Source organism: Mobula birostris, chromosome 13, assembly GCF_030028105.1.
Source record: "Mobula birostris isolate sMobBir1 chromosome 13, sMobBir1.hap1, whole genome shotgun sequence".
NCBI lineage: Eukaryota > Metazoa > Chordata > Chondrichthyes > Myliobatiformes > Myliobatidae > Mobula > Mobula birostris.
Genome location: NC_092382.1, coordinates 23550537 through 23563973, shown reverse-complemented (window position 1 = coordinate 23563973; position 13437 = coordinate 23550537). Strand labels below are relative to the sequence as shown.

At 45.2% G+C, this 13437-nt stretch overlaps 1 protein-coding gene across 1 annotated transcript in view; it reads left to right on the top strand.

Moving 5' to 3' along the window:
• The window catches only part of LOC140208566 (uncharacterized), a 189704-nt gene that overhangs the window by 50402 nt on the left and 125865 nt on the right, over positions 1–13437 (top strand). Inside the window, 1 exon segment of the mRNA XM_072277316.1 lies at positions 9375–9582. Within this exon segment, the coding sequence (XP_072133417.1) occupies positions 9375–9582 (208 nt within the window).

Genomic DNA, 13437 nt, shown 5'->3' with positions numbered 1-13437 from the left:
ATCGTATCCGTTAAATAGGGGCCGTGGACAATTCTGATTTGATGGAGAGGGGCGTGAAAGTACAGAGGAACATCTGGACAAATTTCTGAAACGCCCGTTCGCTGCTGTCGTTACTGCGCGATCGTGAATCTTCCAGAGGGAAGGCCTCAAAATCCACGGCTGTGCCTGCTGTTGGCGACCGAGATTGAAGTCAAATCGCTCGGATAGACATGATACTCAGTACTCGGTGTCGGAAAGCTGATCGGAGGCTCGAAGTTTTCGGACGACTCGGAGTCGGACTGTGGTTGGCATGGCAGGGAGAGTTTTTTCTTCTTTCTCCCGTCTGCGTGAGATGTGGGACATTTGAGAGACTTTGAACTTTTTACTGTGCTCATGGACTTCTTCATCAAGTTATGGTATTGTTGCACTGTTGTAACTATATGTTATAATTATGTGATTTTGTTAGATTTTTCAGTCTTGTTCTGTCCTGTGTTTTGTGATATCACACTGGAGGAAATATTGTATCATTTCTTAATGCATGCATTACTAAATGACAATAAGAGAGGACTGTGTGTCTTCATAATCTAAATCTAAAGCCCTAGGAACAAGCCTGTAGCTATCCACACGACCAATGTCTCTCATCATCCTGTACACCTGCATGAATTTCCTGCATGTTTCTCTCCAGGCTGAATAAAACGATAAGCTCACTGTGCTTTTGACGTCCTTCAGGGCTCTGGATGAAGTTGGTTAAACTCCTTCCTCCCCGCTCTTTTCAACGTCTTGTATCATTTTCACTCATTTCAAAGGACTGTGTCTCAGACAGCTGGGTTGTTGCAATGCACCTCTAAAGTCTGACAGCAGACTAGTGAGTGAATCATCGATGGAGTAGAGTCAGAAATCAGCCTGAATCAGGGCTTTGGGGCTCCTGAAAGAGATGGGACCTAGAGTTTACCAGGAGGAGCAGGAAGAGGAATCAGACTGGTAGGATGTGGCTGCAAATGAAAGATCAGAAACATTTTCAAACAGTTTGAAAAAAAAAGGTGGTTAATTTCTGCAGAATACTGGAGGAAATCAACAGATCTGGCTGCAAATGCGGAGAGGAATAAATAGACAATATTTATGCTGAGCCCCTTCAGCATGTCTAGACTGTGTACTCCTCTGCTTTGTAGCTGCCTGAACTGCGGAGTTCCTCCAGCATTTTGTGTGCGCGTCTCTGTACCGTATTTCCTGCAACTGCAGAATCTCTTGTGTTTTATATCTACACTTGTAAAAGGATTGTACTTTGGCATTAGATACACGTTGATATTGAGTATACTGTTTATGGGAAACGCTTTCTGCGCTAAAACAGCTGCTGAATTTTCTATGCACACACACACAAAAACTGAGCTACGAACATGGAACTGGTGCTTGCAGAAACTTTTAATGGCACCGTGATTACCCATAAATCCCTGCGTTACAAATATCGCCGTCGCCGAAGCACCGATCAAATGCACAGGCGTCAGCGTTGTGACGTTCCCGAATATCACGCATGCGCGCAGTGCACAAAGGCCTCAGAAGAGCAGCGGCAGGTAAGAGCGACTCTCCGGGGGTAGGGGAGAAGGGAGAGAGGGTGAGGGGGGGGAGAAGGGTGAGGGGGGGGAGAAGGGAGAGAGGGTGGGGGGGGGAGAAGGGAGAGAGGGTGAGGGGGGGAGAAGGGAGAGAGGGTGAGGGGGGGGAGAAGGGAGAGAGGGTGAGGGGGGGAGAAGGGAGAGAGGGTGAGGGGGGGGAGAAGGGAGAGAGGGTGAGGGGGGGGGAGAAGGGAGAGAGGGTGAGGGGGGGGAGAAGGGAGAGAGGGTGAGGGGGGAGAAGGGAGAGAGGGTGAGGGGGGAGAAGGGAGAGAGGGTGAGGGGGGGAGAAGGGAGAGAGGGTGAGGGGGGGGAGAAGGGAGAGAGGGTGAGGGGGGGAGAGAGGGTGAGGGGGGGAGAAGGGAGAGAGGGTGAGGGGGGGGAGAAGGGAGAGAGGGTGAGGGGGGGAGAAGGGAGAGAGGGTGAGGGGGGGAGAAGGGAGAGAGGGTGAGGGGGGGGAAGAAGGGAGAGAGGGTGAGGGGGGCAGGGGGAGGGGGGGGTTGGGGGGTGTTTCAACACTGACTTCGGGACAATTACTGTGACTCCAGACACCGTGAGCCACAATCCCGGGACAGTCCTGCTCTCTTCCCTCTCTCTCAGCCCCACGATCCGTACACGGGCCCCGGGGAGCTTCCGGCTGATGAGGGAATGGGAACCGATGGATCTCTCAGACAAAGCTGAGCTCCAACTGTCTAAATGCAAGGATCGGGAACCCGGAGAAAGGGAACAAAATCTTTTACATCAGCTGTTGAGAAAATCACCTTTGTTCTGCCTCCAATCACAAACAAGAGAAAATCTTCAGAGAGGGCACAGTTTTAAGGTGCTTGTTAGTAGGTACGAGGGAGATATCAGGGGTGTTGTGTTCTTTATACGTACCGTGGGTTACTAATAACAAACCATATTCTGGCAGAATTGAACTTTTATTTAACAGCAACAAAACCACGGTTTACACTGCCATGCTTCTCGATCAGTCTTCATTTCTGCGCATGCTGGGAACTCTGTCCAGTCACGTCCTGACACGTGATATCACCTCAAGGGGTGCGTTTTTTTTACACAGAGTGGTGAGTGCGTGGAATGGGCTGCCGGCGACTGTGATGAAGCCGGATACAATAGGGTCTTTTAAGAGGCTCCTGGATAGGTACATGGTGCGTAGAAAAATAGAGGGCTATGGGGAACTCCAGATAATTTCTAAAGTAATGTTCGGCACAGCATTGTGGGCCGAAGGGCCTGTATTGTGCTGTATTGTATTCTGTATTCTGTATTGTATACATGGGGAAGTCACTTACCCATGACCTCTGGTTGTCGTCCCACCCAACATCAATGGAAAAAGCTGCTTGCATTTACCCTATCTATACCCTCATACTTTTGTACACTTCCAACAAGTCCTCAAAACAATGTATAATTTCCTTGTTTATGCTTAGAGCCTTTTTCAGATGGATAAGATGATGAGGGGCATTGATCATGTGGATAGCCAGAGGTTTTTACCCAGGGCTGAAATGGCTAACACGAGGGGCATAGTTTTAAAGTGCTTGGAAGTAGGTACCGAGGGGATGTCAGGGGTATCTTTTCTTACACAGAGAGTGGTGGGTGTGTGGAATGCACTGCCAGTAGCGGTGGTCGAGGCAGATAAAATAGGGTATTTTAACAGCCTCCTAGATAGGTACATGGAGCTCAGTAAAATAGAGGTCTATGTGCTAGGGAAATTCCAGGCAGTTTCCAGAGTAAGTTTCATGGTTGGAACAACATTGTGGGCTGAATGGCCTGGAATATGCTGTAGATTTCTATGTTCTATGTTGAACAGCGAAATAACTTTGGCTATCCTACAATCCTCTGATTACTCTCCTGTCACTAAGGATGATTTAATTATCTCTGCTGGGGCCCTGACAATTTCTGCACTTGCCTCCCGTAGGGTCCGAGGGAGCACCCTGTCATGCCCCGGAGATTTATCCAGCCTAATCTGCCTCAGGATAGCAAACATCTCCTCTTCTTTAATCTGTACAGGGCCCACGATTTTAATGCCGCTTTTCCACACTCCCATACACTCTTTGTCCACCTCCTGAGTAGAAACCATAGAAAAACTACAGCACAGAAACAGGCCTTTTGGCCCTGCTTGGCTGTGCCAAACCATTTTCTGCCTAGTCCCACTGACCTGCACACGGACCATATCTCTCCATACACCTCCCATCCATGTAGCTGTCCAATTTATTCTTAAATGTTAAAATAGAACCCGCATTTACCACCTCGTTTGCCAGCTTATTCCATACTCCCACCACTCTCTGTGTGAAGAAGCCCACCCCTAATGTTCCCTGTAAACTTTTCCCCCCTCACCCTGAACCCATGTCCTCTTTTTTTTCTCCCCTTGCCTCAGTGGAAAAAGCCAGCTTGCATTTACTCTATCTATACCCATCATAATTTTATATACCTCTATCAAATCTCCCCTCATTCTTCTACGCTCCAGGGAATAAAGTCCAAACCTATTCAACCTTTCTCTGTAACTGAGTTTCTCAAGTCCCGGCAACATCCTTGTAAACCTTCTCTGCACTCTTTCAACCTTATTAATATCCATCCTGTAATTTGGTGACCAAAACTGAATACAATACTCCAGATTCAGCCTCACTAATGCCTTATACAACCTCATCATAACATTCCAGCTCTTATACTCAATACTTTGATTAATAAAGGCCAATGTACCAAAAGCTCTCTTTACGACACTATCTACCTGTGATGCCACTTTTAGGGAATTTTGTATCTGTATTCCCAGATCCCTCTGTTCTACTGCACTCCTCAGTGCTTTACCATTTACCCTGTATGTTCTACCTTGGTTTGTCCTTCCAAAGTGCAATACCTCACACTTGTCTGTATTAAACTCCTTCTGCCATTTTTCAGCCCATTTTTCCAGCTGGTCCAAGTCCCTCTGCAGGTGCTGAAAACCTTTCTCTTTGTCTACTACAACTCCAATCTTTGTATCATCAACAAATTTGCTGATCCAATTTACCACATTATCATCCAGATCATTGATATAGATGACAAATAACAATGGACCCAGCACTGATCCCTGTGGCACACCACTAGTCACAGGCCTCCACTCTGAGAAGCAATTCTCTACCACCACTCTCTGGCTTCTTCCATCGATCCAATGTCTAATCCAATTTACCACCTCTCCATGTATACCTAGCGACTGAATTTTCCTAACTAACCTTCCATGCGGGACCTTGTCAAAGGCCTTACTGAAGTCCATGTAGACAACATCCACTGCCTTCGCTTCATCAACTTTCCTGGTAACCTCCTCGAAAAACTCCAACAGATTGGTCAAACATGACCTACCACGCACAAAGCCATGTTGACTCTCCCTAATAAGTCCCTGTCTATCCAAATGCTTATAGATTCTGTCTCTTAGTACTCCCTCCAATAACTTACCCACTAACAACATCAAACTTACCGGCCGATAATTTCCCGGATTACTTTTTGATCCTTTTTTAAACAACAGAACAACATGAGCCACTCTCCAATCCTCCGGCACCTCACCTGTAGACACCAACATTTTAAATATTTCTGCCAGGGCCCCTGCAATTTCAACACAAGTCTCCTTCAAGGTCCGAGGGAACACCCTGTCAGGTCCTGGGGATTTATCCACTTTAATTTTCCTCAAGGTAGCAAGCACCTCCTCCTTTTCAATCTGTACAGTTTCCATGATCTCACTACTTGTTTCCCTTAACTCCATGGACTTCATGCCAGTTTCCTTAGTAAATACAGATGCAGTAAACAGAGATGAATAAGTATTTAAGATCTCCCGCATCTGCTTTGCTTCCACACGTGGTTTGCCATTCCGGTCTTCCAGAGGACCGAATTTGTCCCTTGCAATCCTTTTGCTCTTAACCTATCTCTAGAATCCCTGAGGATTATCCTTCAGCTTTTCTGCGAGTGCAACCTCATGCCTTCTTTTAGCCATCCTGATTTATTTCTTATGTATTCTCTTGCATTTCTTATACTCCATAAGAATCTGCCTGCTTATACCCGTTATCCAACTCCATTTTGTGCTTCACCAGGGTCTCAATATCTCTTGAAATCCAAGGTTCCTACAGTTTCTATATTCACCTTTTATTCTGACAAACACACACCCGCTTTGTACTATCAAATTTTGCTTTGAAGGCCTCCCATTTACCAAGCACACCTTTGCCAGAAAGCAGCCTGTCCCAGTCCCCAGTGGCCAGATCCTAGTGTCATAATTCCAGATGTTGATCCATGCCCTGAACACATCCGCCTTTCCTACACTGCTCCTTGTATTGAAATATACAGGGCTCAGCATATCCACTGCACCATGCACAACCTTTTCATTCCTGACTTTGTCTGAGGACTGAACAACAACTGTCTCCACAACCCCTCCCCTCTCTGTTCTGTTATTCAGGCTCCCATTCCCCCTGCAACTTTAGTTTATCACCCCCCCCCACCCCCACCTCCCACCATGCAGCTCTATCACCCCTTTGGCTTTCCTCCCCCAGATCAATAAAAAGGAGGCGCATACCAGGTACAGGTGGATCGGAACAAATGGGGTACTGATGAGTTACAGGAAATTCAAGTGAACACTTATGAAAGAAATAAAAGAAGTGATGAGGTTGCCCCAGCAGACTAAAGTGAAGGAGAATGCTCATGGATTCTGCAGGTATGTTAAGTGCGAAAAGATTGCAAGGGAAAAATTAATCCGCTGCAAGATCAGAACGTTAATCCATATGAGGAGACAAAATAGATGTGGCAGATGTTTTTGCATCCATATTTACTTAAGAGATGGTGACAGAATCTATAGAAGTGAGGCAAAGCAGCATCAACTTCATGGACCCTGTACGGATTACAGAGGTGGAGGTGTTTGCTGTCTTCAGGCAAGTTAGCGTGGATCAATCCCCAGGGCCTGACAAGTTGTTCCCTGGGACTCTGCGGCAGACAAGTGCAGAAATTGTTGGGGCACAAGCACAGATATTTAAATCATCCTCAGTGACACGTGAGGGACTGGCAGATTGGAGGACAGCCAATGTTGTTCCACTGTTCAAGAAGGGCTCTAAAAATAAACTAAGAAATTGTACATTGGTGACATCAGTAGTGGGAAAGTTATTGGAACGTGTGTGCAGGAACCAGATATATACTGTAAGTACTTGGATAGATGTGGATTGTTTAAGGATAGACAGCATGGCTTTGTGCACGGTAGGTCATATCTAACCAATCTTGTAGAGTCTCTCGAGGAAGTTATCAGGAAAGTGGATGAAGGCAAGGCAGTGGATGTTGTCTACATGGACTTTAGCAAGGCACTTGACAAAGTCTGATATGGGAGGTTGGTCAAGAAGGTTCAGTCACTCAGCATTCAAGAGGAGATAGTAAATTGAATGAGACACTGTCTTTGGGAGAAGCCAGTGTGTGGTAGCAGATGGTTGCCTCTCTGACTGGAGGCCTGTGACTAGTGGTGTGCCACAGGGATCAGTGCTGGATCTGTTGTTGTTTTTCATCTATATCAGTAATCTGGATGATAGTGTGGTTAACTGGATCAGCAAATTTCTGTATGACACCAAGGTTGGTGGTGTAGTGGTCAGCGAGGAAAGATATCATGACGTGCAGTGCGATCTGGACCAGCTGAGAAAATGGTTTGAGAAATGGAAAATGGAATTTAATACAGACAAGTGTGAGGTGTTGCACTTTGGTAGGACCTATCAAGGTAGGTCTTTCACAGTGACTGGTAGGGCTCTGAGGAGTTTTGCAGAAGAAAGGGATCTGGGAATACAAGTCCTTAATTCACTGATATTAGGGGAGTCCAGAACCAGAGGCCACAATTTGAGAATAAAGGGTAGACCACTTAAAACGGAGTTGAGGAAAAACTTTTTCACCCAGAGGGTTGTGGGTCAGTGAAATGCTCTGCCTCGAGGCCAATTCTCTGGATGCTTTCAAGAAAGAGTTAGATAGAGCTCTTAATGATAGCGGAGTCAAGGGATATGGGGAGAAGGCAGGAACGGGGTACTGATTGTGGATGATCAGCCATGATCACAGTGAATGGCAGTGCTGGCTCGAAGAGCCGAATGGCCTACTCCTGCACCTATTGTCTATTGAAAATGGTGTCATAGATGGGATCGAAAGAAAGATTTTGGCCCATTGGCCTTCATGAACCAAAGTACTGACAACAATAGATGAACGTTATGTTGACTTGTAGAAGACAGTTGTGAGGCCTACTTTGGAGTATTGTGTACAGTTTTGGTCACCTACCTACAAGAAAGTTGTAAAAGAGGTTGAAAGAGTTCAGAGAAAATTCACAAGGATGTTGCCAGGTCTGGAGGACTTGGGTTGTTAGGAAAGATTGAACAGGTCAGGAATTTATTCCTTGGAATGTAGAAGACTGAGGGGCGATTTGTTTGTGATAGAGGGGCATAGACAGGGTAAAAGCAAGCTGACTTACTCCACTGGGATTGGGTGGGACGACAACCAGAGGCCATGGGTTAAGGGTGAAAGGTGAAACGTTAAGGGGAACATGAGGGGAAATTTCTTCACACAGATGGTCATCCGGGTGTGGAATGAGCAGTCAGCCCAAGTGGTGCAAGCAAGCTCAATTTCAACATTTAAGAGGTTTGCTTAGGTACCTGGATGGTAGGGGTACGGGAGTGGGCAGTTTAGATAGTTCAGCACAAACAAAAGGGCCTGTTTCTGTGTTGTCCTTTTCTGTGACTGTGACAAGAACCTGAAATAATACAAAAATTCCCTCTAAGTCCTTTTCACAGCTGTGTGGACCAACCATTCATCTCAGCAGGAATTTTTTATATGGCATTAAAACTTAAAATTGTGGCACTTTAAGTTAATAATACATAAAAGAAAATCCTCGCTGCACGTCAAGAAAGACTATTTGTGTGAAAGTGTTTCAGATATGATGGGGTCAGGCACCCATGCTGCTCAGCAGGAGCAGGGAATAATACCAATGGAGAGAGTCAAACTGAGCCAAGACACAAATTGGAGATGGCAGAAATGCTGCATTCTTACAGACACAGGAAGAGCATCAGGAAATTGATGGCCATTCCAGATACCAGCACTGTGCCCAGTTAGAAGATGATTTATCTCTCCAACTTGGGTTGAACCTCACTGTAACAGTGTGATACCAGATCAAACCTTGGCAACTCAAGTAATATCATCTGAAATGTTGTCCTACACCCACTGATGGATTTTATAAATCTTTTTACAGGTTAAAAATAAGAAGGAATTTGTCTCCAGGAATCTCAAACACGACACGCCAGTTTTGCTGTCTCTGTCTAGATATTTAAGAAGTGGAGCAAGGGATTCAATCGACCATCCTTCCTGCTCAGACTGTGGGGAGGGATTCACTCGGTCATCTCAATTGAAGGTACATCAGCAAGTTCACACTGGGCAAGGTCATTCAACTATTCAGTGTGTGAGAAAGGATTCTGTCGGTCTTCCCACCTGTGGACACACCAGTCAGTTCACTCTGGGCAGAGGTTGGTTATCTGCTGAATTTGTGGGGAAGGATTTACTCAGTCATCTGAACAAATGGCACACCAGCAAGTTCACACCAGGGAGCGGCCGTTCACCTGTTCAGTCTGTGGGAAAGGATTCACTTGGTCATCTCACCTACTGACACACCAGCGAGTTCACACTGGGAAGAAGCCATTCACCTGCTCAGAATGTGGGAAGAGATTCACTTGGTCATCCGACCTACAGAGACACCATCGAGTTCACACTGGGGAGAAGCCGTTCGCTTGCTCAGTCTGTGGGAAGAGATTCACTGAGTCATCCAACCTAATGGTACATCAGCGAGTTCACACTGGAGAGAAGCCATTCACCTGCTCAGTCTGTGGGAAGGGATTCACTCAGTCATCCAACCTACGGAGTCATCAGCGAGTTCACACTGGGGAGAAGCCGTTCACCTGCTCAGTCTGTGGGAAGGGATTCACTGAGTCATCCACCCTGCAGAGTCATCAGCGAGTTCACACTGGGGAGAAGCCGTTCACCTGCTCAGAATGTGGGAAAAGATTCACTCAGTCTTCCCAACTACTAGCACACCAGTCAGTTCACACTGGGGAGTGGCCATTCACCTGTTCAGTCTGTGAGAAGAGATTCACTTACTCTTCCACCCTACAGAGACACCAGCGAGTCCACACTGGAGAGAAGCCGTTCGCCTGCTTGGAATGTGGGAAGAGATTCACTGAGTCATCTCACCTACAGAGTCATCAGCGAGTTCACACTGGGGAGAAGCTATTCAGCTGCTCAGTCTGTGAGAAGAGATTCACTTGGTCATCCGACCTACAGATTCATCAGCGAGTTCACACTGGGGAGAAGCCATTCACCTGCTCAGAATGTGGGAACAGATTCGCTCGATCATCCACCCTACAGAGACATCAGCGAGTTCACACTGGGGAAAAGCCATTCACCTGCTCAGTCTGTGGGAAGAGATTCACTCAGTCATCCACCCTACTGAGACATCAGCGAGTTCACACTGGGGAGTGGCCATTGTTATAAATCCCTAGATTTTGTTTGCTGTGGACTGTCATTTTGAGAGAGATTAAGAATGGAAATCAGTCTGACTTGCATCTTGTTTACATTGCTCGCAGCTTGATTAGTTTTAACCACGGACACAGACACTCAGAGTCAGACGGAGATGAAGGAGGAAAAATGGAAGTATCGGAACAAGGGACCAGTGGCCAAGGGTCATTGTTTAGAACTTTCCTATGCCCACAAGGGTGGGTTAATTATTGATTCAGCATACGTTGAATGTGTGGTTGTCACCTCGTTTGATCCATAGGAGTGGATCGGATTTGGGGTATCCTGTGAAGACCACTTATGTGTTAACCCTTGCCTGGGTGTGGTGTGGAAATTCACTTGAAGACGATACCCCCTGTGAAAAGTCACTTTTGGTGATAATTTGTATGTGGATTTGGAACGATGACAGATAAAATCTACAGTGACTGTTCTCTCGTTTTACCACCATGGATGTTGTGGAAGTCAACATTATTGCCTTCTCTCTACATTTACCCTGGATTACAAATATCTCTCTCTTCTCAACTATTCTGTGGTTGAACTGAACTTTCATAGTTTACCATCTCAAGACTCCAAGCCTTGTTTCCCCTGAGCTCAATAGTTTGGGAGTTATATTTACCCACATATATACACATAACACTGTTAACTTTTGTTTATCTTGCTTAAGTTACTATATTGTTAGTAGGTACTAATAAAGATAGTGGATGTAACATCAAAAACAGACTCTAGGTGTAGTCTATTGCTGCTGACTCATTTCTAAAGTGTTACGGGGACAAAATTGGGACCTGCATCCGATATAGGAAAAGATTTGGAGGCATATTGATTAATTATCGATTTCATTGGAGAAATCCCTTTTGATTTATTTGTGTGTGGAAAATCAGCAGCAATGGATGTTGATAGATTTCTGGAAGCGCCAACCTCTGAGGCACTAAAGGACACCAGAAGGATTGAGTTGTTGAGTATTGTTAAATGGTTAAAACTTGCTAAGGTGAAATCGACAATGAGGAGGTCACAGATGCAGAGGATAATAGCTGAACATTATGTATCTGAGGGTGTGTTTAAAGTGGAGGAGTTGGAGGTGTTTCCTGAAAGTAAACCTAGTGAGCTTGGCCTCCCGTACAAGTTAGAAAAATTGAAGATGGAGGCTGTGGAAAGGCAGAGGCAGGTTGAGGCTAGAGAGGCAGGAAAACAGAGAGAAGAGGCAGAAAAACAGGGAGGAAGCAGAAAGACAGTGGCTGTTCGAGCTGGAAAAGATAGAGAGATTGCAGCAAAGGGTTATAACGTTAGACTCTGGTGATAAGTTTGAGAGCAGTCAGGAAGTTAAATTGGTACCTCCATTTGATGATGCAGAGGTTGATAAATACTTTCAGCATTTTGATAAGGTTGCTCAGAGTTTAAAGTGCCCAAAAGAGGGTTGGCCACAAAGTGTAATTAAGGGGAAGGCTCAGCAAGCCTATTCTGCTTTGACAGTTGTTGAAGCAGTTGATTATGACATAGTGAAACAGGCTGTGCCCAAGGCTTACGAGTTGGTACCAGAAGCATACAGGCAAAAGTTTAGAAATTTGAGGAAAGCTGTGAACCAGACTTATATGGAATTTGCTTATGAGAAGTTTGTGTGTTTTGACCACTGGTGCACATATAAAAATGTAAATGATGATTTTAACAGCTTGAAAGAGTTGGTTTTAATTGAAGAATTCAAAATGTGCATCCCTGATGACATAAAGATGTACTTAGATGAAAAGGATGCTGCTGCTTTGCAGGAGTCTGCTAGATTAGCAGATGAGTTTGCTTTAACCCACAAGGTTATGTTTACCCCGAGTAAGAGTTTCCAGAAGAGTAGCAGGGATAACCAGGGTAAACCAGAAATTAAAACTGGGACTAGTGACAAGAGTAAGGATGAAGGGAAGCAGTTGAAGGAGAAATATTCTGGTCTCTCTTGTTACTATTGTAAGAAAGCTGGTCATATGATGGCTAATTGTTGTGTCCTGAAGAAGAAAAAGAAAAAGGAGGCAGTCCCAAATACCTCTGATCTGTATGTTGAAGCACCTATAAACCCACAGGGTTCTGAACATTCTGTTGCGGCTCAGTTAAGGACTGAGAGGTCTGACCGAGTTAAGGGATTCGATCATTTTATGTCAAATGGGTTTGTATTAGTAATGGAAGGGTCAACCCCAGTATCAGTGAAAATTCTTCGAGATACTGGGGCTTCTCAGTCACTTATATTAGACAGCGTTCTAAAGTTTGGTGATGAGACTGAGATAGGTGAGGTAAATCTTATTAAAGGCATTGGGGGCAGCATTGTATCTGTGCCATTGTACAAGGTAACTTTACAGTCAGGGTTGGTTTCAGGACCTGTTAGGATCGGATTATGCTCCAGTTTACCTGTGGAAGATGTTACTTTGCTGTTAGGGAATGACCTGGCAGATGGTAAAGTTGTTCCTGCAGTGCAGTTGACAACTAAACCAACCACTGACGACCCACAGATGGATTTTAACATTTATCCTTCCTGTGCAGTAACTCGAAGTACAGCTAAAAATTCTCCCGATGCAGACGGTTCTGTGCAGCACGATTCTGATACCCAAGATAGCCAAAGTTGGGATTCAGGTTATGATGACTTGTCAGGGACTTTTTTGCCTTCATTGTTCCAACAGGATTCAGGTAGTAAGTCTGATGAGAAAGATTTATCCCTGTCTAGGAAGGAGTTTATAGCAGAACAGAACCGAGACCCTGAGATTGAAGCTTCATAAGAAACATCTCTCTCAGATGATGAGATTAAGAAAATGTCAGTAGGGTATTATCTCAAGGATGGAGTGTTAATGGGGAAGTGGAGGCCACCTGCTATACCTGCGAGTGAGGAATGGGCAGTTGTTCACCAAGTTGTAGTTCCTAAATTTCATAGGACAGAAATTTTAACGATTTGGCTCATTGTCTCCAATCACAGTTGTTGCGGTCTGCATCGCCGCGACGTGTGAGTTACTTTTTAGAGGAGATGCACGTCACCCTACAGCGTGGGTACGGCGTAGGGTACATGATGCCTATGGCGTACACTTGACGCACAAGTATAAATGAGGCTTAAGAGAGTCGGTACAGGAATCACTGGGCTTTAGTCCATTTGAACTTGTATTTGGTCATAGAGTGAGGGGATCTTTGACCTTGTTAAAGGAACAGTGGATTGATGGGGATGTACATGTTAACTTGTTAGACTATGTTTTGAAGTTCAAAAATAAACTACACCAAGCCTGTCGTCTAGCGAGACAAAACATAAAGATTTCTCAAAACAAAATGAAGTGTTGGTTTGATAAGCAGACCAAAACAAAAGAAAATACTAGGTGGGGGATAA